This window comes from Empidonax traillii, unplaced genomic scaffold (genome assembly GCF_003031625.1).
Source record: "Empidonax traillii isolate 1590-97213 ecotype Southwest subspecies unplaced genomic scaffold, ASM303162v1 scaffold434:size946695, whole genome shotgun sequence".
Lineage (NCBI taxonomy): Eukaryota > Metazoa > Chordata > Aves > Passeriformes > Tyrannidae > Empidonax > Empidonax traillii.
Genome location: NW_020955627.1, coordinates 362,193 through 387,260, shown reverse-complemented (window position 1 = coordinate 387,260; position 25,068 = coordinate 362,193). Strand labels below are relative to the sequence as shown.

General features: G+C 42.7%; 1 protein-coding gene across 1 annotated transcript in view; it reads left to right on the top strand.

Moving 5' to 3' along the window:
• Positions 1-24,066, top strand: part of TMTC1 (transmembrane and tetratricopeptide repeat containing 1) — a 150,426-nt gene extending 126,360 nt beyond the window's left edge. The window contains exons 12-20 of the mRNA XM_027894618.1: positions 1,516-1,659; positions 8,443-8,551; positions 13,246-13,348; positions 16,263-16,398; positions 16,949-17,093; positions 17,213-17,350; positions 17,724-17,846; positions 19,001-19,078; positions 19,821-24,066. Of these exons, the coding sequence (XP_027750419.1) occupies positions 1,516-1,659; positions 8,443-8,551; positions 13,246-13,348; positions 16,263-16,398; positions 16,949-17,093; positions 17,213-17,350; positions 17,724-17,846; positions 19,001-19,078; positions 19,821-19,961 (1,117 nt within the window). The 3' untranslated portion in view covers positions 19,962-24,066. The remainder of the gene's footprint in view (positions 1-1,515; positions 1,660-8,442; positions 8,552-13,245; positions 13,349-16,262; positions 16,399-16,948; positions 17,094-17,212; positions 17,351-17,723; positions 17,847-19,000; positions 19,079-19,820) is intronic.
• Positions 24,067-25,068: the final 1,002 nt, after the last annotated feature.

Below are 25,068 nucleotides of genomic sequence, written 5' to 3'. Positions count from 1 at the left end.
TTTGTGCTCTTTTCTTACTTAACTGTAGGAAGCATCCTGGGTTTGTTGCTGGTGCATGTCCATTTCTCCCAGAGTTCCCTCGAATGTTCCCAGCTTCACCCCCAAATAAAACCTTGCCAAAATCACTTATGTGCTGTGAGCAAAAATGTGACTGATACAAATGTTGCAGCAGTGTATAAAATGCTAAATTATTCATGGTACTTAAGCACAGAAAATCCCAGGGCTGAACTGACAAAGTGAAAAACTCCAGGCAAAAAAAAAATCCCTCACTATGGAAGGTCTGGGATTGAAAACAGCTGCAAACTTTAGAGTCAGGCTATATTATAGAATCTTAATCCCATCTTCCTTTAAATGCCCCTCCTCATGCTGTACCTCGTGCTATCATAGCCAACTGCTTTTAGTGTCATTATCCACATCACTTTCCGGTGAACAGGGACCAAAGGCAAGAAACATCAGATGACTTGTCCTCATCCGAAATAAAAAGTCTGCAGTGGCAGCAGGATTTGTGACTAGCTCTTCTTGAACTCAAGACCTGACCACCTTAACCTGCTTCCTCCCTGTCACAAACGAAATGTTTATCTGGAGGAGTTCTGTGAGATTTCACACCAGAGCATCGGACCTTCTCTCCCAGTTTCCCAGGGATATTTGTGGGCTATCATCAGAAATTGATTTCTTTATTGTAATGAGCCTTAGTTTTCACCTATCTATCATACAAAGAGTCCAAAGTGATCTTGCTCTGGATCGCTTTCACCACTGGAGTGAAAACTGGTCTTTCTGATGAAAGCTGCTGAATGGACCATGATGTTCTGCTTAATTCAAAGAGTGTTTTAACAGAGATGCATTGGGCCCAATATGTAATCTTAGAACTGAAATGGGCAGATGTAAAGATCAACAGGTCAGATAAAAGGAGAACTGTACTGAACCAAACACTACAAGAAGCTTAGAGAACTCATACTGTTAAGCAGTCTTTTTCCAGATTCTTTTATCACTTTGCTTGGTCCTGAAAGCATTGTTCAAGAGCTGATTCCAGGTTTCCTTTTGCACTTTATTATCACTTTTATTGTGAAAAAATAATTTAAAAAACCCCAACAAATCCATTTAAACAGAGTTGTGTTGGCTTCTGTATATGTCAAAACATATTTCCATTGGAAACATTTTTTGACAAAGCAGTTCTTGCTTGTTTCAAAAACATTTTGAATAAAAGCATTCAGGCTGCTTTAGTCACTTTTCCTTTTACTTAGAGGGTGAAATAAGCTTTCAAAGCTGCTCAGTGTTCCCTTTTGCCCTGGAGATACATAGGAACTGTAGGAGAAGATCTGATTTGCAATCTCTTTGGGAGTTGAAAAGGTTCCTTGGGATCCCATCCGACCTGCAGCAAATGAAGGGAAAACAGGGTTTTCTAGCAGACATCCTTCCCTTTGCCGTGTGCCGAACAGCAGTGGTGGCAGCATCAGTGAACTCGGCTTTATTTGTCAATTAACGAGCATCTGTAACTTGATATTTCATTTTTTGTAGACTGTACCCTCGTCACGCAAGTGCTCTCAACAACTTGGGGACGTTGACCAAAGATGTGGTGGAGGCAAAGGACTACTACAGACGGGCCCTTCAGTTAAACCCTCAGCACAATCGAGCTCTCTTCAATCTTGGCAACCTACTCAAGTAAGTTGACTGGCACCAATAAAATTCACATTCCCTCTACACACATCACCAAAGTAGTTTTTGCTGCCAACTTGTGAAGGAATGGTGGTGTTTCTTATTGATGGCCAGGAGTGCCAGCACATAGGTGAGGCTTAGTCTGGGTCTTGTTATGCTATCTGCCACATACCTTCAGGTACTGTTGACAAGTGTCCTTCAGTGGTAGGGAATTCACTTGTTCCAAATCAGGCATCAAAAATGAGTTGCCTATACCCAAACAGTCACCTGAGATTCTCATCTTTGTTGAGACGTGTAAGCCTTTCCAGTGGAGGAAGTTATATTGTTCAAAGACAGGCATCAGATGCAGAGATAATAAATAACACAGATCCAACAAATCCCTCTCTGCAAGTTCCCACTTCTCCTCATTAGCTGCATGGAAGGTTGTTTAGGCATAAGCACCTAACACTGAGATGCTCAGAGCAGCAGAAGGTTCATTCTGTTGCACAGTGTGTCTGGATTTGAGGGCAAGGCTGGTTTTGTATCCCTGCATGGTTACTCTGCTGAGCAAGAAAACAAGTTAATCAGAGCATTATTTCACTTGTCATTATTTAGAGTGTCAGCCATTAGCAAGGAGAATAGACAGCCATAATCACGCAAATTCATTTGACTAACCATACCTAAAGACTGAACTTAGATCAGTACAAGAAGCCAGTGTGATAAAATCTGCTAAGGTTTCAATGGAAAAAAGTAAAATATCTCTATTTAGGTTCGTGTTTTTGTGAGGATATTGTATTATTTGCTGACAGAACTGCAGAAACTACAGCAGTAAAAGTACATTTTTGCTGATATAAACTGCCCTTATTTTGCTGATAATAGGTCTCTAGTAGATCTTTTAGGGCAGACTGGGCTTTGTGCTGGTTAAACCATGACAGGCTTTAGTGTTGGACTGGTTTTAAAGTGACACTGTGCTATTAAAACTTACTTGGTCTTTCTAGTTCTAAAATGTTGCTCTGGCTGGGAGTTTGTATAAAGGATATTAAGTGGGTTGCTGAAGTTATGCCTGGTGTATTCAGTAGTGAAGAAATTATCAGAATAATATTACAAGTAAACAATCTTAAATAGAAAATAGGAAAGTGCTTTACTGGAAATAGAAGGAAGGAAAATAATAGAGTTTTAATACAAGAGAAATGAAAGGTCTTTGTATTATCAGATTTGGTTGATTGAAATTAATCTTAGGTGGCAATGGTGTTTAAAAATACATGTTGTCCTTTTAATCCATCATGTTTGCCTTAGTTATTATTCTCTGTTATGTTTTTTTAATATAAAATATTAATACAAAAGAATGTAAGACAGAAGAAGCACCAGGACATCCCATGTCAGTTATGCTTAAATCTAGACTGCCAATGGGCTCTTATGACCCAGCAGATGGGTAAAAGCTGGATTTGTTGCACTGGAAAAGCACAAAAGAGACGTGGGGAAAATCTCTTAGAACTGCTGTTTATTTTCTGTGCAATATGTCATGTGTTTTTCCCAATGTGATAGTTAAGATATTGTGTGTCCTCTTGGATTGTATGTGCTCTGCACCCTTCTGTGGTGCCATATTTTGCAGTATGTGAAATGTGTGTCATGCTTGTGCTAAACTTCCCGAAAGAATGTGCTCAGGTTCCACCTGCCCTGTTCCCACATCCATTTGCTCCCATTTTCTGAACTTTCTTTAGGCTTCCAGTGTCCAGCACATCTGGACAAAGTAGTAGTATTAATTATAATGGAAACTGGGTGCCCTCATCTCCCTAGTCAGCTTCAAAAAACCTGCAGAAAATAGGTAGAGCTCACAGTGGAGGGATTAGCACGTATGTAAAGCAGATACTGTGTGGGCATATCCCATATGATTGTCTCCCCTAAAATGCTAACCTTAATGCCTTTTGCCAGCACCTTTCCTAGATCATCCACAGCTTGACAGAGAGCATCAGCCATGCTGCAGCATAGGGTGACTTGTGAGATGACCAGACAGGTACAAGGCAGAGATTTCAAATTCCTCCTTCCTACTACTTTATTTATATTTTCTACCTTGGTCTCCAAAGTATCCTTTCATATATATGTATATCTATATATATATGTAGCAAACAGTATTCTGCAGACACTAAATGCTAGTATATTCCAGGTAAGAAATGAAATAAAATGAAAATCTGCAGAATATTACAGACAGATATTGCTTTCTGGCTGTGTTATGAGACATTATGAAGAGTGTCTTGATTTTTAAAACATATGTCAGAGAGAAGATAAATAGTCAAGCCCTAAAAGCATTTTCTGCCCTCTTTGCAGAGGCTTCAGTCCATGGTACAGCTCAGGAAGAGCCAGATCTCCAACACTTAAGGCATGTCCAGTAATAGCACTGCTTGTGCTGGGACATGTAATGAAACTTCTGGCATAGGGAATTCCCACTTGAATTCTGCTGAGGCCCTTATACCCACCCCTGCTCATAGTGTGGAAATCTGATGGCAGATATTAGATTTCAGCTCCTCTGGAGTACCAAGAAAGGGGAACTCCAGGATTTTGGAAGGATGGGTATGTTATTCCCATGTGGGATACTGCCTTTCATTATTCCATGTAAATAAAGCCATTTAAGTATCCATTGCTTTTGCTTTAAACTTTAGGAAAAAACTGTTTTGTTGACAACAGAGTGGAATTTTTAAGTTATTTTCTGTGGAAGTCCTAGATGATAAAGGATGTTTCCATTTTCTGTTTGCACATAATGAAGACAGCTATGTGCCAGAAGATGAATGTTCTCAGGAAGCATTGCAGGGTAATGGCTGAATAAGCCTCTGGTTTTGTTTACATATCCTAAAATAAAGTTGTGTGTCATCATTTTCTTGCTTTATATAAATATTAGAGAGTAGATAATTAAACAATGCCGACAGATTTCTTACTTAAAATAGACCCAAAAGATGGACTGTCTAAAAGTGAGAAATCTCTTTGCTTTCATGGTCTGTGATCAGTGACATAGAACAGCCTGATGCTTTCTTGTGTTTTGAATATTTAACTCCCCTATATAAATTCAGTTCTGCTGGGATACAGATTAATATAATTCAAAATACCTCACAAATTTATGGCCTGTGGATTATTCTGTAAAGGGACAAGAAATAAAATATCGTTAACATTTGAAGTAAATATTTTTCTCAGCTTTCTGTTGCAGGAAGAATGGACAAGAACTTATTGGCAGTACTGTATCAATCCATTACCTAAAGCACTGCAATATTCAGTACACTATTTCTTATGAAGAAAAGCCTCAGAACTCTTACGTGCTTCGAGAGCGTTATGGCTTCATTTTCAAGGGGAAAGTGAAATGCCTAGAAACAATCTCCACTGAATCTTGAGTTTACTCGAAGGACTGATTCTCCTCTTAATGTAGAGTAATACACAACTTGTCCTGAGTGTTTGTTGTGATTTAGTCCAAGTTTAGCAAACCCATCTATTCTGAGGAAGGAGCATACAGGCTTCTGGATGTATGTGAATGTGCTGACACAGATCTGTGTAACTGTCTGAGGGTGCTGAAAAACATCAGATAGATATTACGTGTATTGAGATTTAAGGTATTTTAGCTAGTGAAATGGTCCTTCCTTTCATTCAGAGAAGCAAAACAAGTGATAACGTTCAGTGATACTGACTCTGGCTTTCTGGATGGTTGGTGGTTAGCATAGTCTGTGTGGCATGAAGTGCTGTAGTTTTCTGTCAGTATCACATACTCATTGTATCCTGTTGTTAAAAAAAACACAAATTCTGGGAGTCAAATTTACAATAGATTAAAAAATAACTTAGATTGGAACAGCTCTTTGGGGGATCATTTGGAGATCAAACCAGCTGCTCAGAGCAAGTCTGATTGGATCAGGTTGCTCAGGGCTGTGTCCAGCTGAGTCTTGAACACTTCCAAGAGACAGAGATGCCACAATCCCTCCATGCAACCTGTTCTGGTGTTTGACTATCCCTGGGGTGAAAAATATTTTTTCTTCTATCTAATCAGGATGTCCCATGTGTCTTTTGCCTCTTGCCCTGTCACTGTGTACCTCTGAGAAGAGTTTGGCTCTGCCTTCTCTGTATCATTTGACCAGGGAGTTGCCAGCAGCACTGAAGTCACCCCTGACCCTTCTCTTCTCTGGGCGGCACAGACATGGCTTGCTCAGCTTGTCCTCAACACTCTGACCTTCTTTAGTAGCCCTCTGGCAGGCTTTCTCCAGTAACTCCATGCCTTTCTTGCTCTGGGTAGCCCAGCTCTGGACAGACGTTGCTTCAGATGTCATCCCACAGTTATCGTATAAAGTGGTAGGATCGCTTCCCACTGTTGGCATTCTTTGCCATACAGAATGTTTACTGGCCCATGGTCAACTTGTTTTGCAACAAGACCCCAAGGGCAGGGACAACTTCCACTAGACCATTTTGCTCAGGATCCCATCCAACATGGCCTTGAACATTTCCAGGGACAGGGCATCCTCATCTTCTCTGGAAACCTAACCCAGTGCCTCACTACCCTCACAGTGAGGAATTCCTTTCTAATATCCAATCTAAACCTACTCTCTTTCAGTTTAAAGCCATTCCCCTTGTCCTGTCACTACAGGACAATTGTAAAAATTTGTTCAGAACAGTTGTGGAACCTTTGTTGAGTTCTGTGTTTCTGGTTTTAATACAATCTAACTAACTGCACAAAATAAAACAAATTCTGAAAGTTGCAAAGTCCTCTAGAGCAGCTAACTTCTGTTGTTCTCTGTTGAAAATGAAATTTGCTCCAGTGCTAACAGCCCTGTGCATTGTCAGACTTTGGCAGGGTGGTTCAACCTGGTGCTTCTCCAACTGTGGGACACTTGCAAAAATATGGAAGAGATAGCCCGATGGAAAGAGCTGTTCCTTACTCTCAGCTTGATCATGCTGATTGTAGAGGGGAACTTGAGTAGAGGAGGGAGTCCAGAGAGTGCAATATAAAGCAAGCTAATTGAGGTAAAAATTGGATTAAGTGATCACAGTTGAATTTGTTCTTCTCTCTGTCATAGTGAAGGCATACATTACCTAGGTACTCCTGCTCCAGATCCCCAGTTTATGATAAATTAGTGAATTGGACTGTTCTTCCAATGCTTTGTGCTCTCTCAAATTGCAGGAGATTTATATAAGCGATGGCCTTGATCCTGCAAAGTGTTGGCCTTGATCCAGGAAAGCACTTCAACTAGTAATTAATTTTCAACTTGCATACATAAAAGTTAAGTACATGTTTAAGTGCTTGGCCAGAGCACTTGGTATTTTGCAGGCCTAAGCCCTCTGAGAAACTATTGGATCTGCTTTTTTTAATGTAATTCAGTCTGTCACATAAAAAGATGCCATAATCTTTCCCTCTTTACCCCCACTTTAAGGAGACAAACATTGTTCTTGGATCAAATGGAGAAAAAAAAAGAGGCCATTTGGAAAAAAAAGAGTAATTAAGAGGGCTGCCCCATGTTCAGAGTGCATGCTTGTGGTTAATGGGAACTTCTACTGCTGCTGAGTGGATCACTTAATCCTTTTATTTCTGTAGCTGGCATTTCCTAAGGTTTTTTGCCAAACATCAATACCTTTATAAAACAGTCATCTGTTTTTGATTTATAAAAATGTGTCATGAAACTCCAGCCAAGGGATCCAAAAGTTTCATAAGTTGACAAGCTAGCTAGTCTTTAATTAGTGTAGGAGAAAAGTGGTTTTGTTTTTGCTTCATTCGTGTAATTTATATGGAACACCACTGGAAGAAGAAAAAGACTAGCACAAATGGTTTTACTTAGCTCAATTCACAAGCAAAATATTCTTCCAGTTACACAACTAGAAAGGGAAAAAATCTGCAAAGCCACATATGTTATCAGTTGAAATTTGCACCTTATAAACAAGATCTGGTTACTTGACCATGTCCCTCAGATGAAATCTAAGGCCAAAGCAGCAAGGTGTTCACGTATTTTCTTTTTTCCCAGAGCCCTTTGTTTCTTTTTGTAAGCCCTGCTATTCATATTCTTTGTACACCCCACACAAGGAAAATGTTGTTTCAGTTCAGCTAAACATCCTTAGATTCTCATTTTTCAAAGAAGAGAAATACTGAGTGACATTGGAGAAATTGTAGCTCAAATAAATAAACATCCTAAGATTTTTGTTAGGGAAACTATTTCCATTTTCCATGGCAATAAATGCAGAGCAGTACTGGGAAAAAAAACAGGCTCATCAGTATCTCAACTATCTCTGTTCAGAATATTTACGATCTGAAGAGCAGACTCCTCTAGCCTAATGATTGACTTGCTAAAGAATTTAGAGATCCCAGGCAATTTAACATAGAGACATTTTAATTTCAAAGTTTTAATTTAACAAAGTCACGAATTGATCTATAACAGTACTTATTGTCTAGGAACATGCAGAGACTCTGCAAGATTTTTTTAAAGGAAGTGAAGTGTTGTGGTGTCTCCGATGTACTGGTGTGAGAGCAGAGTTGTTGAGAGCAAATGTCGTGTTTCCAGGTCATAGTACCTCCATCCTCTTGGCACCCTCCCTTCAGATGCTTATATACATTGGTTAATTAAAGCCTGTGTCCTCCAACCTCGTGGGAGTAACACATGGAAACAGCAGTGGGCTGACGAGATGCTGGATATGTACACTGAGGAGAGGAGACATGAGTCAATCATTTAGTCTTTGTTGGAAAGGTCAAGCTGGGGACTTCCATATCTCTTTAAAGTAGTTATTCAGTGGGATAACCTAAACATGTGCTTACAGGAATATTCCTTTCTGCTTTTTTCCTCCTTCTCTGTCCTGCAGGTCCCAAGGGAAGAAGGAGGAAGCTGTAATCTTACTGAGGGACTCCATTAAATATGGCCCGGAGTTTGCCGATGCTTACTCAAGCTTGGCCTCGCTGCTGGCTGAACAGGTAACAGGCATCACTTGAGCTCTCATGCCTTCTGTGCATGTGTGTGCACTGCTGCCACAGTCAAAGCACCTCCTGCACATCCCAGTGGAGCACCCTTGCCTTGCACACAAGTGGTGGCAGGCGTGGGCCCATGGCTCTCTGCAGAGAGCTCCCAGGCTGCTTTACAGATGGCCTTTTCAGGATGGGAGGCAACTCATTCACAGTGAGTAATTACACCCACACGGTGTGGCTCTGAATTAAATCACTGCTGAAGTTGTGAGTAAATCCCCTCTCTGCAGCTCCTGGTGTCTATGGGCAAAGTCTTAATCCATTGCACCCTGGATATTGTGACAGCAGGATAAGTGAGCGCTTCCCCCTCAGACACACACACCTCCATAGATAACCTTGAGATTGCATAATAAATCACTTGAAAGCTGGGAAATGTCAGAAACCAGTTGGCCTCTGCAGCCCGAATTCTGCCCCTTGCATGCACCCATCAGGATACAGCCCTTAATTACCGTGGTAGATGATCACATGTAGGGAGTGGGAAGGCTCGCTGGCTTTATGTTGCTCTTAATGAGCGGCTGTTCAATATTTTATTTAACCTCATTGTTTATGTGCCTCCAGGCCTTATTTACTGTGCATGGCCCAGGCTGAGCTCTGGAGGCAGGATTACTCATTTCCTTTCAGGTTTGTTCCCCACACTCATTACTTGGGCTCTCCCTACTCTCTGTGGTTAGGTAATTTATTTCTTCAACGTCCCTGTGAGGTGAAATGTTGTCCTCACAGAGGAAAAGAGAAGTTGAGGCACAAAATCCTTGAGTTCAGAAGAAGCCATGAAGCATGGGTGCCCATGTTGAGACCACCAAGCCCTGCTTTTCTCCACACCTGCAGCAGATGAGGGATGCTGTGCTTTGGGCATTGTGCCCATGGGCTGTGGCCAAAACCAGTGGGCAACAAGGGCAGGTGACAAGGTCCCCCTAACTGCACAGCTCAAGCACACCTCTGCAAACCTTTTGGAAACTGATTTTTTTTCTCCTTCAATTTTCAGATCTAACTGTTCCATAGCATGGGGTGCTAAAGCTTTCTTAGAAGGTTGCCAAATGTAAATACAGACAAAGCAAAACAGTATCATCTTTTGCTGTTTTCCATTAATCTGGTTAGTGAAATCTTCTCTCTGTAAGGGAAGTGTATAAATTTCAGTGGAGGTCTTGTTGTGGTTTAGCCTTCTTTAATGATGTAGGCTCTCTGCAAAACTCACCTATGATAAATGTGGGTTACTGAAAGATTTTTTTTTTTCCCCTCTTAAGTGATTTCCAAATATTATCAGTATTATCTGCATGTATCTAGAAATATAGTGCATGAATTGAAAGATGAGCCTTGTTGAATGGGGACCGTGTTTTGAATAAGCCCATCAGTGAAGAGTCTCCTGCAAGTATAGGAAATGAGTCCTCTGCAGTAATACCTGGTTTTAATATTAATTGAAATTATTAATTAGAACCATCGATTGTACGGTCAGCAGAGCAATAAAACTGTTATAGAGTCCTGAGACCTTCTGCCCAAAGCAAGTGCCATTAGTAAGTCCAGCAATTATTCATCTCTCTTACATATAGATTGTTCATCCTCTTGTGACTTGAGTAAGTGGTAGGGAAAAAAAGATAGTACAGTTTCCTCAGAAAACAACAATTTTCTGCAGACTTTTAACATCTTCTCATGTTCAGCCACAGCAAAATACTACCTGAGTGTGCACCTCCTGCCTTTCACAGCCGTCCTAGTGACCACAGTAGGTTCTGCCCTACAAATGCATGCTGCTGCCTGTGGCTGTGAGCTGCAGAATCTTACCCTCCAGGCAGAGGTTTTGGCATCCTCAGCCCAAAAGATAATGACAGGAGCCCATTTTTCAGTTTTGGGTCTTCCTATTTGCTCAATCAATAGTGTTGAAAATAGATAAAAGTTACAAACCTGATGTTTTTTGTCTACTTGTGGCCCAGAGCCTGTCTGACAGCTGCAGGGATATCTGTGAAACAGTGCTGGGATTGCCTTAGTTGTCCCACACAGCACATTCCCCATCATAAAGGAGATGAATCTGAAATAGGGCTTTATGGTTCGTTTCCTTCTACACCTGTAAAGAATGCTGCAAAGAGGAATGTCTTGTGTGCCAGAGAATTAACCTGTAACTTGATGTAATTGCCCTCTGCTCTCCTTGGTAGCTGATTCTGAAGGCAGAGCTGACATGGAAAAACAACTGCTGCATTGTATAAAAGAGTTTGACTTCTTTGTGCCTTTTATAAATGCTTCCCTTCTGACTGCTCTTTCTGCTGGGAATCGTAAATCAGTTGCAACATCACTGCAGTGGTGCTGATAACAGAAATCAAACATTTTTGCTGGTTGTTTTCACAACACTCCTGTGGCACTAGTTCTTCAGGATTTTCTCTGATACACTTGAACAGCACCTTAGTACCCGCACTTGCAGTTCCATCCACCATTTCGTGCTACTTGGTGGCTCTTTTTAGGTCCTGGTTTCAACTGATTTTCTGTGTGTTGCATAGAAAAAGAAACTTTTTAACCCAGAGGAGAGCCTACTCAGTCATAACCAGACTGCAAAACTGAGCTGTATGAAAACCAGACTTAAAACCCTGGAGCTCAACTGAAAGATTCTCAAATGCATAATTTTCTTAATATCATAAAAATCTCATACATTTTATAAGACAGTCTTCTGAGTTTTGTGAGGTTGATGAATGTTTCATGAAGGTCTGGGAGTGGAATTATTAAGTGTTAATGAGAATCAAGCCTTGATGAACTTAGAGCATTTCTCCTAAGAAGACAAGAGGTTGTGAGGGGGGAAAGCTCTGGCACAAGAAGCTGGTTCCACCCTTCCCACTTTCTGACTGTGCTTAATGCAAACGGTTTGTGAGAGAAATCATCCCAGACTGGGCGCTGAGCCCGAGGCGTGCAGAGTCAGGATGTTAGGTGCCAAAATAGCAATGCAACCGTGCTAAAAGTGCTCAGTATTGGTGAATGTGAATGTGAATGTTCTGACATGGAACACTGCTAATCCGGTTTAACACAGCCCTTCCTTGCGGGTTTGTGATCAGTAAATAAAATGAACAGACTGACATACATGCACCCAAAGCCTCATTCCTTGGCGGAAGATTAAAATCAGAGGAAAAGAAACTAATACATAAATTCTGGAAAATATGCTCAAAAAATTGCTCTTCGTTTTAGTCAATTCTGACAGTCATTACACTTTTCCTGACTCCGCAGGATAGTGTTGTCAAAGTCATATCAGTATATCCAAAATATCCAAACTTAAGCACCTTTTGAAAACATTATTCTGTGCTTTATTGTGCACTATTTTTTTTGCTGGCTGACCTTTATCATGTAAATGTGAAAGGACTTAACTGTGGCAAGCTGTGTGATTCTGTGATCAAGTCATACTCTTCCTATATTCTTCCAATTAATTCCAGCTCTCTAGTTCTGAAATAGGAGGTGAGAAAAGAGTCCTCACATTAAGCAGCTACAGAGCCGAAAGCTCCTGTCAGGTATACCCTTTAAATTCAGAGAAAGCCCAGGAGGCTCCGCTATTTGCAGGACTTGAAGAGACTCTATAGCTGGGAATAGACCAAGCAACCTCATATTTTGGTGTGAATTCAGCTCCTGAGCAGGAATTCTGCACTGGGAGCTCCAGGCCCTCCTCAGCAGAGGCCTGGAGGCTTGCCTGCCACCCCTCTGCACTGTGCTTGTCTCTGCTGTTCACAGCCTCCTTCCATAAATACACCTGACAGCAAAGCTCTGAGGTTAGGGGGAAAGGAAGACTGCAGTAATCTGTTTTAGAGAGCATGCAGGCAGTGGGCACGCACTGAGTAGGGGGAAATGGAAACCTTACTAAGTTGCTATCTGATCCAAACAAGACACCCTATTTTTGTTTCAGGACTGGGCTACCTGTAGCTCAGGCTAAGTAGAGGCCAGCCAGTGGGATGCTTTCTGGAGATGGGGTGTTCCCAAAGAAAGATGTGTATTTTCTAGAAATGCTCAGCACCAACAAACCTCCTTGAAATCTGTGCAAAATGTATGGGCTCAGTGCATCTGGGAATCATCAAGGTGGCCTGTCCCATGAATCCCAGTGAACTACACCTCACACACTGACAAGGCTTCATTTTAGTCTGAATCTGTCAGATTTTCCACACTCTTTCATTGCCCTCCACCCTTCTCCATCTTCCTTTATTCCCTTGTACTTGCTCCCTGCCCCCCAGCTATCCCCCACTTTCATTCCTTGTATCTTCCCCACTGCTTAGGGAATGAACAGCAGAGCTCCTGAGGGGAAAAGTTAGCCCAGTGAGATGCTCGTTAAACAAATAAATCAAAATACATCACCTCCCAGATGACAGATATTCCTCAACAGAACAAACACAACCCCTGGCTCTATGTTTTCCCTGGCTGGGTATGCGCCCAGCGGGGGGGCTCACTGATGTTGCACAGGAGCCGCCTTTTCACAGGTACCTACAATTGTGAAGGTAGGGAGGAAAGCTGTCAGCATTGCTCTGGGGTACCAGACAGCACCTATATCACACCCATGCCATGGGGTAAAATTTTGGCCTCCTAGAAGGTGGCCCGAGCTCCCTGTGCAGCGAGGGACTTGTCACAGACTGCAGGTGTGCAGCAAATGGTGCTGACAACCTTTCTGCCCTGGCTAAGAAATATCCTTCTCTTTTAAGGAACGGCTAAAGGAAGCAGAGGAGGTCTATAAGGCTGGCATAGAGAATTGTCCGGAGAGCTCTGATCTGCATAACAACTACGGGGTTTTCTTGGTTGATACAGGTAAGTGAAAAGGAGCAAGCCCTCTGCCTTCTTTGCTTTGATTTATTTTATTAAGCAGTACACATCTAAAAGGGTGTCAAAAGCTTCCAAAGTAATAGATGTTCCTCCACGGTAGCTTGGAAATAAGTATCCCTGTGCTGCTGAGATGGCACAGCGTAATGAAATTTGTAATCAGAGCAGGCACTGTGTGGCAGTGGCATCCAGCCTGGCTGTTTCCTTCAGTGTTTCTCACCATCTTCGCATAGACACTTGTCCTCTTCAGTGAGAACTGGGCAGCACCCTGACAAAACTGCCATTTCTCCAGGAAGGCACAGCCACATCAAACCAAATCACAGGCACACAAATGGATCATTACAGCCTTTGGAGCACGTGCAGCCCTACTTGGTGACAAAGCAGCTCTTTGACTGTAAGGGCTGAGTGCCTATAAAAACGAACATGGCTTTTAAACAACAATCATCTGTGAAAACAAAAAGCTTATATACTGTGGGGTGAATTGATTTTTCAAGAGCTCTGTAACGGCATCCTTCATTTTCTGGGCTCCTGGTTCCCATCCAACTTCCTTTGCACTTTATGGCATTCACATAACACCAACAAAAATATCACTGTACTTGCCACCTTTTATTGACAGATTTATAAGCAAGGGCGAGTTTGGCAAATGACTAGTGGAAACAGACTACTGTCTCACTTTGGTCTCTCCAGAGCAGAACCAGGACTCAGTGAAGAAATAGAATAGGCTTAAAGTGTGTGGTTGCTACCCGTTCTATCCCTTTCACACTGTGTCCAGTTCCAGTGGTGCTTAGGAAGAAAGAGTGATGGTGTCTGTCAGTCTTTAGCCAGCTGTTCTGCCTCTGAGCTGATGCTTAGCCATCGCTCTTCTGTAGTACCACTGTGAAACAAATACAGAACCAAAATGAGTATTCATAAGCAAAAAAGGCATCATGACATTAGCAATAGAGGTTGAGGTTCTGAATTTGCGCCTTGGCAAAATTCAAGCTTGCAAATAATAAAAATTCCTGAGTAATTTCACTCTGATATTGTACTCATCTTTGCTTGCCAACCCCGATAAATTGTCCCATTTCTGCCAAAAATTGTGATTCAAATGCAGTGCAGAGCACTTTCAGTTTTTTGCACTTGTGTACTCTGCCAAAGTCAAAACTAACATTTCCTGGTTTACTCCTACGCTTCCCTACACACAAACAAACAACAGGGAAAAAAAAATCCCACTGACTTTTGGTACTTCAGGCATGATGTGTCAATAACCCTCCTAGAGACGTGACAAGGAATGAAGGAAGTGGCTGGTAGTGAGCCTGTCACAGGCTGCGCTCTTTCCCAGCAGCACAGGGAGATGCTGTGAAGCACCACACCAATTAACTTGCAGGGTTTTGTGCAACAAGCCTCCAGCAAGTGTCAGCTCTGGGGAGCCACAGCTCTAGACAGCTCTGCAGTGGTCACAGACACTTGATGTGTCTCCCTTAACAATGTGCATTACCCCTCTGTGTAGAGCAGACCGAGGTGTGTGTCCAGCTGCTTCCAGGGTGTTTTGTAGATATAATTTTCAGAAGCATCTGCCTGCTCAGTGGTGGGGAAAGATTGAGGCTGCTGCTGGATGTTTTCAAAAAGTCATACCTTGAACAGTACGTTGTCAGCCTTGGGTGAATCTTAAGCAGTTCTAAATCGCCCCACAGATGTTCCTCCTCTCTCCTGTAAAGAAGATGCTGAGAAATGTCTGTGCAACTTTCAAGTTGCATAGATGATCTCAGAAAAAACAAACTAGATCTGGAAAGCTATGAAAATAAAATCCTCACAGCAGCATATGTACAGTGCCCCGACGTGCGCAGGCTGTTTTTGAGGTCTGCTTTCCAGCTAGAAATTGAATTAAATCCATTGGGAAGTGATTTGGTATAAAAAAAAATAAAAAAAAAAGGCCAACACTCAAAAGCTTTGTTTGTGGACAAAGCTCCGTAAGTATTGGTTTCCATCAGGAGATTACCTGGTCTGGAGTTTGCAAACCAATTAAATGAGCCCTGGGGTTTAATGCATTGCTGAAATGCTGAAACTTTATACTTTTACCATTATTTAGCTAAATACAAATATGATACTAAAGCCAGAACTTTAGGCTTTGGGCTAGTGGTCTCTCACCTTTCTTTTTGTGTTGTATTTTGCTGTGGTGCTCAGTGATGTCATGGGCTGCAGGACCTTGCACCAGTAGACGTTTTCACACAGCGAAGCAGTGCCACCCAATGGCTCCTCTGCAGCACAGAGATGGTGCCTGTGTGCTCCAAAATAGGCACCTGGCCACCTCTGGTCTGGGATTTATTGCCTCGAGGTGGGAATTAGCTGGTCACCGGTAGGTAGCTACGCACAGTCTTGTTGAGCAATGCACAGAGGCTGAGCTGGAGCTCAGAGCAGCACAGCACAGGTGGAGGGAATAGTCTCCATTTGGAAAGAGCTGAAACTATTTGCTGCTCTGGTCATGGTGTGGGAAATGCTTCTCTACTGCCTCTCTCCCATGGGCCTGGTGGAAGAATTCTCTACCAGGGGATGGGACATGTGCCCCAGCCCCTTCTCTGGGCTGGGCTCTGTTCTTAGCACAGTGGGTACGTCTCCCCTGCAGCATGGTCAGAGGGTGCTTTCAGTCAGGAGTCATCTTCTGGTGACCGTACCCTCAACTTGCAAAACCGCATCCCTAGAAAATCTGTTTCTCAGGATCAGCTCTGAATATTGCAGTCTAAATCTTAGTTTGGACAGCAGTTTTTCTTACACTTTGTTTCCAAAAGGCTGAGGCAGGATTTTTTTTCAAAATGTTTCCCATGCACAGAGCAATAGGTGAATGAAAACCCAGAGCATTACTGTGAGCTGAATTAGTGACAGGATTTTTCTGATGCACCAGTTTAATAGCTGTTCCCCTCTCCAGGGTCTCCCGAGCGAGCCATGTCCCACTACAGGCAGGCCATCCGCCTGAGCCCCGCTCACCACGTGGCCATGGTGAACCTGGGCAGGCTCCACCGCTCCCTGGGGCAGAACAAAGAGGCTGAACTGTGGTACAAGCGGTAAGGATTTGGGATGGGAGACATCCTCCCCCTCCTCCCCCCCGTATGGCTGTCTCTGCTAAAGAGTTTCTGATACAGGAATCTATCAGTGTATGTTTGAGGTTTCCTCTCTTCATTCTCTATCTGTTTGAAACTAGATTTGGCTATTTTTGGGGAGTGCTTGGAGAGGCAGCACGGCCTCTTCCCAGCAATGTGCCAGCAGGCAGGCTCTGACTTCCAGTATGCAGCAAAGTGGGCTCAGTGGGGTTTTTTTGCCTCCTTTTTGTCGTATAGATTTATGCTCCCAGTCTCCTGGTTCCACTACCATCCGCCATCCCCACCCATGCTGCATGCTCATGTGTACTTTGGAAGTGGCCCTTTCCCCTTCTCAGGTGACCAGAGGGATTGCTGCTGTGTCCCTTCCTGGGACCTTAAATTTGTCCTCCCCAGGTTGGGATGAGCAGGGTGCAGAGCTTCGCTGCTCCATCCCAGCACAAGGACAAGCACATCCCTCACTCATCTGCTTTGATCCCCACAGCACCTGGAAGCATCTCTTTTTCCCAAATTCCAGGGCCCTGAAGGTATCCCGGAAGGCTGAAATCCTGTCCCCGCTGGGAGCTCTGTATTACAACACGGGGCGTTATGAGGAAGCACTGCAGGTTTATAGAGAGGCGGCATCGCTGCAGCCCTCGAACAGAGAGATCCGACTGGCACTGGTGAGTGTGGGGCCAGGGCGGGGCCACAAAAGGGGAGCACCAGCCACTGGGTGCAGCATCATGTATTAGCTGAGTTGAGCTTTTTAAGGTCGTAATCCTTTCTAATGTTGACTCCGTAGGCTCAGGTTTTAGCAATGATGGGGCAGACCAAGGAAGCCGAAAAGATGACGAACCATATACTCAGTGAGGACGTGGAGTGTCTGGAGTGCTACCGCCTTCTGTCAGCCATCTACAGCAAGCAGGAGCACTATGCCAAGGTACCATGGCTATGGGGTACCCTCGGCCCAAGGACTTGCACACAGAGGTTGAATTTTACACTCTGTCTCTCCAGAGACATCTTATTGCACATCCAGTAGATTATTTTTTCACTAAAACCTTCTGTGTGTCTATGTGCTGGCACTGAGGCTAAGCAGTGTAGTTTTCTTATTGCTTACAGCTCCTGCTGCTGTGAGCCCCACTGCCCATCAGCCTCAGGCATATAAAACACTCATTTCCATGTGTTAACAATGTGGGGCAAACAAGGGAAGGAGGAAGAAGACTCTTATGCTGGGATTCCTCAGTGGTGAGGAGAGAATGAGAAGTGGAAAGGCACTGAATATGGTAATGCAGTGTCTTCTTGCTTTTTCACAGGCACTTGAAGCTATAGAAAAAGCGCTTCAGCTGAAACCAAAGGATCCAAAAGTCATATCAGAGCTTTTTTTCACGAAAGGAAACCAGCTAAGAGAACAGAACCTCCTTGACAAGGCTTTTGAGGTATGACTGCTCTAAGACCTATGGATAGTTTTGTTAGAGTTAGCTCATTGCATTTAATACTCGCTGGTGCATACACCCTGGCTATTGGCTGTAGGAGCTCAAAGTTCATCACTGGTACAGGGAAAGCTGTGGGGCAGCTAACTTTACCACACTTAATTGCAACTTTTTTCCTCATTTCTGTATAGAAATACAGCTCCCTACTCTGGGAGGTGTAAGTACAGAGTAGTGGTGGGGTTATGGAGGAGCCTTTTCTCATTGATCAGACCCTTGATCCATCCAGCCTCAGCCCCTCTTGCTGTCTATGGCCAGCTCTATGTGACTTAACTGGAAGCTTGGGGACCTGTGAGTATCCACCATGTTGTTAAATCTCATCTTATTAAGATGAGAGATGGGCTTTAACTGTGGAACAGTAAGCTTAGTAGCTCAGAAATTATGTTAGCATTAAACAATAGTACCTTCCACCTGGTCTAGTGGAAGGTGTCCCTGCCCATGGCAGGGGAACTGGAACTAGATGATCTTTAACATTCCTTCCAAGCTAAACCATTCTATTTTTCTGTTATTCAGAGAATATTATTAGGACAGTTCTGAAATAGTCTCAATATCCTAGAGATGTTTAGTCCTCGTTTGAATCCCTTCCTCTTGAGACACTGTAAAAACAGGGCTGTTTGACAGTGTCCAGAAGGTCCTTGTTGCTTCTTCTCCCATAGTGGCAGAAGCAATGGCACTGCCCTCAGGTCCTTGTGAAACCTCCACACAAGTGGCTGTACCAGCTCCAAATTAAAGCCTCATAGATAAAGAGCAACCACATGGCTTGTGTTTGGCAGGCACTGTGGTTGTTATTGCCCAAGGAAATGACCCTGATGTGCAGGAGACCCCAGTGGGGCAGGGGGCAGGGAGAGAGCAGCAGGTACAGCTCCTCACACAGTGCTGTTGGCAGGAAAAACCCGTGAGATGAACTCAGCCGTGAAGCAGTAAATTATATTCCCTCTGCTGTAAAGAAACTGAAATTCAGTTTGTGCATTTTATATGTGAAGAATTTGAAATTACATTTGAAATGGCTTCAGGAGAGGAAACTTTGTTTCTCTTTTCCCTCCAGCACTGGTTTTGTTTGAAGAGTCAGACTCTTAACCTAAAAATGTTTCATGTTTATGTAGAGCTATAAACGGGCTGTGGAGCTCAACCCAGACCAAGCACAGGCCTGGATGAATATGGGGGGCATCGAGCACATCAAGGTATGACAATTTTGCTTTTCCTTAAGCTGTCAAGTGCACAGACTACTACTCAGGACAGAAAGCTAAATTGGTTTCAGACTGCCAAGAGTTGCACGTTTGTGAACAGCAAGTGTCCCTGACGTATTTTATCCAAAAAGGACGAAAGTCTCTCCACCCCAACTAGGATTTCCCAACCAGGCTGCTTGCTAATATGCATCATGTAATGTAAATCTCACATTTTAGAAGGGCAGACTGCAAGGAACAACCTGCCTGTCTCTAAAACTTTCCTGTTTTAGTTGTTGACCTACCTTAGAAAAATGTCACCATGAGTCGACTTTTAAGGTTTCTCTCTCCCTAATTAATTTAATTAAGTTGTCTAATGCAGAATACTGGCATGAAATTATGGAAATAGACAGCCTGCCCTGTGGTTGCTTATTTTTTTAAATATCATTATGATTTGGGTCTTAAGGAGTCACACTGTGTGATGTCCTTAAGATGTCTTGTTGCTGAGTAAAATTAACTCTTCTGGTACAATATAACAGAAAAACATAAATCTACTTTTTGCCGTGTGTGTTTCATCAAATTTAAGCTAATAAACAGTACTTGATGATCTATTTCATAATGAAGAAGTATTCTTGTAAACCTAACAGTGTCAGGTTTTCTAAACTCTCTTTTCCCTGTATTGTGGTCTTCACCTTTCCCTAGAAATGAACTTTCTGTATCAGGGGATACGAATGAAATCTGTCACTCATTTTCTTTGTAGGGGAGCTACGTCACTGCCCGTGATTACTATGAGAAAGCCTTACAGCTGGTTCCAAACAGCAAGTTGCTGAAGGAGAATCTGGCCAAGCTGGATCGCTTGGAGAAACGGTTTCAAGAAGTCCAGGAGAAAGACCAAACATAGCATTCCATCACCAGTGGAAAGACACTCGTGCCCCTTGGAGAAGAGCATGGTGGAAGCCTATTGCTCGGAGTGATACCGCAGGAACTTTGATGGGACTCAGAATTATGGAAGGCAGATTTTGAGTGCATGCTTACGTTTGACCAAAGTTACAGGAGACATTCCACTCCTGTGGGACATGGTGGAGAATTAATGAAAACCTTCCTTTAATCAAGATTTGTGTTTAGGCTGAACCCATTTTAATCACACCAGGAGTGTGGGTGGGACATGTACCTTCAATATCTTGGTTATCACTGGGGAAACCATGGAGACAAAGCACTCATCCATTGCAGCTGGGGTGAAGTAGCACCTCCTGTTACTCAACACAGGCTCACCTCGTCCATGTAGGGTGTCCAGATCAGATGGGCTTCATTGCAAGTGCTGCCAGGTCCTGCTGCAGACAGGAAAGATGGTAATAATGGTCACATAAAAAGGTTCCAAGGGGTTAATGCTGAGGAAATGGTGGTCACTTTTATAGCTCTAAATATGACTTGAAAAATATCCTAAAGGAAGGGAAATTATCTAAATACCACCCTGGAAGGATCATTTCACAAAGTAGGGCAAATGATCCTTTGAGGGAAAACCTAACCTGAATGTTTTACTCATTAGATAGTAATTTTGTAGTAATTCAGGTTCATGATATCAGTTTCGTCAAATATCATATGGCTTTACCCTTTGCCCTCTCCCTCCAGGCCAAATAGTTATTACTCTGAAAAAAACCTGAAGCATCCAAAGGCAATGGGAAGCTCTAGGATTATTTGTCCTCCTGCTCAGTCCCCAGTAGGACAAACAAACATATCAGATCAATATAGGAGGTAAAGTAAAGCCACAGAGAGATTAGGGAAGATTTCCTAGCCTGGAAAGGTACTAAGGAGGCTCTTCTATGGGTGTGCAGGGACAAAACCCATTTATCATTGTGATAACACTGACAAAACACTTTGTCAGAGTGTTCTCACCCCCTCCCTCGAGAGATACAGAAAATGACCTATTGCAAATCAATCATAAATCTATATTTTTAAATACTGAAGTGGGAAAACAAATTCTCTTCCAAACTGGGGCTTATATTGTTGAGCTTTATTTATTTAACTTATAATAATCAAATAATTAATATATTTTCTCTGTTTTATATGAATTGGGCAATATCCTTCACAGCTGGCCACATGGCTGGGCGTTGTGACTTGTATAGTCTGAAGTTATTAAAATTCAGTACCACCAAGGCGTGCTCGAGTAATTCGATCTAATGATTCCAAGGTAAATGGCTGCAGAGCACATTGGACCACACTGTCCCTGCAATAACAGCACTTCTGCTGCTTCCACCAGGGTTTGTACCAGTTCACAGAGAGCATTAGTAGGATTGTGCTTGGTGCCTTTGGGTTTGGACATCGGGGTAGGTCATCAGTTTATTCCTCTTGCAGCAGGAAACTGCTCTAAAAGTTGTTTTATTTGAGCTTGACTGTGGCCAGTCCCTGCAGAAAAGCAGCCCAGGATTTGGTATTATTAGTAAAGGACAGTTCAGATTAGGTATGCCATGCCTTAAAACACATCTGTCAGGAAAAGCCTGAGTGGCAGGTGCCCAGGTGCAGGTGCCTGAGTGGCAGGTGCCTGGATTTAACTGGTGCTGGCCATGGCACCTCAGCAAGCTCCAGATTCACTCAGTGTGATGGGACAGATGTGCTGGTGGCTTCATGGGTTTCATTGTAAAAGCTTGGTGCCTAGCTGCTACTGGTGGTCAAATTACTGACAAGTTATTGATGTGACTCCCAGCTGTGTTTGGAGCTCAGAGGGAGTCCAGACTGATGCAGTTGTCTGCCCTGCCAGGGCTTGAGCCAAGGAGACCAGCCAGTGCCTACAGCTGGGCAGAGGGGGGAGAGAGAGACCATGACGGGGGAAGAGGCAGTAAGTAACACGTTTCTGGGCTCTCTCCCACCAAACCAGCTTCCCAGGAGATCAGCTGGGACCAGAATAAGCAAGTCTTTTGCTGGTGAATTTTCTCTTCTGCCCCAGCCCAAGCAACCTACTTTGCTTTGCGTGGCCAAGGGCAGGTTTGAGCTCCTGGAGCTGCTGGGTCAGCAACATTCCCTTGTCTTTTCACGCGACTTTTGTGGCTGTGGACTTGCTGAACTGATGTTTCTACAGGTCCCCAGTGCAGGTCCTCTGCTGGATACCATGCACAAAGTAGCTTTGCACAGCCCTGGGCTACCAGGATGTCCAGGAGGAGATGGGGTCATTCATTGTGAGGCGGTAGTCGGTTCATTACTGGGATATTCAGAGATACCTGGACCATAAAAGCTCTCTGCCACTCCCCAAGGTGAGCCTGCCTTTGGGACAGCTTCCCCAGAGCCCCAGGATCCCAGGCTGGCCGGCTGCCTGCAGTTCCACGGCATGGCAGTGAGTTTGGGGGCTGGCAGAGCAGCATTTGGTGCAGCCCCCAACAGTGGTACCATGCAAAGCCCCCTGTGGAGCATCTGCAGGGTGCTCCAACAGCCAGCCAAAGCATGGGGGATAGGGATGGGGGGAGATATGCCTCCTTTAAAAATGTGTATCAACTATAAACTTTGCCTCATAAAGATATATTAAATAAATACTGTATATTCTACAAGCCTCACTGCTGTGTGTGGCTTTATAATCGTGGCCAATGAAACGTATTTTTTCAAATACAGAAGAAGTTGTATTTTTTATAGCAATACTTTGCAAGAGGGAAGACTTAGTTTTATGTTTTTAACTTCAGCTTAAATATTAGTTTGTCTTTCCTGAGAGACCTGGTAGAAATTACTGTCTCGTTCTTGTCCTAGAACCCAATCAAAGCCATCTTGACCTCTTAAAACTGGTGCATGTATAGAAGTAGAGTATAGCTTTGGGTGCCCCTCTCCGAGATCCTGGAGAAGGATTACCATTTGTGCAACACTGTCTTACTTGCAGAATAATGGAGAAAAATGAGACCATCCTCCTAGTAAGGAAGGTGGTTTGGTTGGGAAGTGTGGCATGTGTTCATCCACTTGCCTGAATCAGAGAGATCCATGGACTTTAATCCCAGGTGAACCAGGTTTTATGTGCCAAAAGGGCGACTCTCCATGTTTTGGAGCTGGGTTTATGGTTAATTATGGAGAGAGGAGGGCTCACTAGTGAACCCCACTTTCCTGAAGCAGCACTTTATACCCCATCTATGCAGGAAGACAGCCTGCAAAGTGGCAGAATTTTGGAGAATGGCACAGACCGTGAGCTACCAAAGCAGTTAAACCCTTGTGAAGTTCTGAGCTGATTCCCTATCTTGTTGGTGCCTGTGCTGAAACGCTGTGTTTGTTCAGGGCATTAATCATGTAAAAGTTTTATTGCAGGCAAAGAAGAATAATGGAGTATGATATGAAATGGGTTACCTCCACCAAAATGGAATGCTATTGTGAAAGATAAATGGAGTGACTTACCTTGTGATAAACTGTATGTTATCTTAATTAATCATGGGAAATGTCCTCTTCCTCTAGCATTGCAACAGCTTCTAAAATAATGAGTTATAAATACATTGTTTTCTGCCAAGTCCAGTGCTCAGTGTGGTTAGCAGAGATTGCAAATTAATAAATGGATGAAGCTCTGCCTGGTGGGGGAGAGTTCATGCTCTATGCAAGTTGCATTGGCTAAACCTCAGTGCTCCCCAATATTAAAGCAGAGAATTAATGGAAAGCTGGTTAGACAAGACTCTCATGTACTCACTGTGCATTTTAATCCTAAATGAGAAACATAATAATTGTGTTGCTTTTTCCTTTCTCCATGAATAATATTTGCAGCTGATGGATTTTGTTTTACTTTATTTCTCATTTAAATTCCAACATTATTTGCTTCCATCCCTTTTCTGTCCCCCAGGATAAATTATGCAGTTTGGGGGGGTGTGGTATTTTCTCTCTCTTGTAGAATCCTTGGACTAGATATTCCAACAAACGTGTAGTCAATTTGTTTTGGCCAAACAGTAAGTGAATGCAGCAGTGCAAATGGCCTTCATTCCAGAGATCTTGATGAGGACAGGGGGCTGTGCATGCATGTGGGTGGAAAGAAGTAAAAAAAAAAAAAAAAGAAAAAAAATCAAAGAGCCTAACTTGCAGGGGAGGCTGGATACCCCTAAAATTATCTAAAAACTTTGAAAGCTTCGCAACAGTTACAGAATCCAGGCCAGATATGGTGTATAATATTTGGTGAAAGAAGACAATTGTCATTCTAATTTAATAATTAGGCAATTCAGAATATCATTGTATGGTCTTTTGCCCCGCTCGTCCTCCAGTTCAGTGAAGCAGCTGGTATATGCTTAAATCTCCTCAATCTTTTTGTGACTAAGTTGACCAAGTGCTCAATTTCTATCTTTCATATTATGCACAATCTTTGGACAAAATTAGCCCTTAGAGGGTTTTTTCCCCCAACCTTCAGTCTCTTGCAGCAACTTCAAAATACACCATTTTGCTTTCATGCATATTTAAACCCAGTAGCAAAAAAAAAAAAAAAAAAAAAAAAAAAAAAAAAAAAAAAAAAAAAAAAAAAAAAAAAAAAAAAAAAAAAAAAAAAAAAAAAAAAAAAAAAAAAAAAAAAAAAAAAAAAAAGGAAAAACAAAGAAAAACAAAAAAGGAAAAGAAAAAAAAAAGCGCTTGGCATTCACTAGTGTTTTAATGTGGCAAAATTGCTTCAGGTAACCTTGATAACTTTGTGTAAAAGTTCATTGCCATGCTTGTATTGACTTGCTGAAAATTTTTTCTTCTGGAAAATACCCCCAGTGGTATCCTCTGTAAAAGTTATGGCTTCTACAACTGTATTACTGTAGAAATCTCTGCCTGAAGTGGATGTCACTCTGTGTTCCTCTCATGCAGGAGTTGTTTGCATTGCGTGCTGTTCATATGGTTCTTATTTCTGTATCTAATTTTTTTTAATTAGTTGTGCATATCTTTTAAAAAAGAAAAACAACAATAAGAAAGCAGCCCATGGAATAGAAATCTTTTAAAAATAAATTCACACTTAGCAGCAGCTGGATGTATGTCAGTGATACAGGAATTTGCAAAGTCTTTGCTTTTTTCACTGTGGGATTTATGGCTAGATT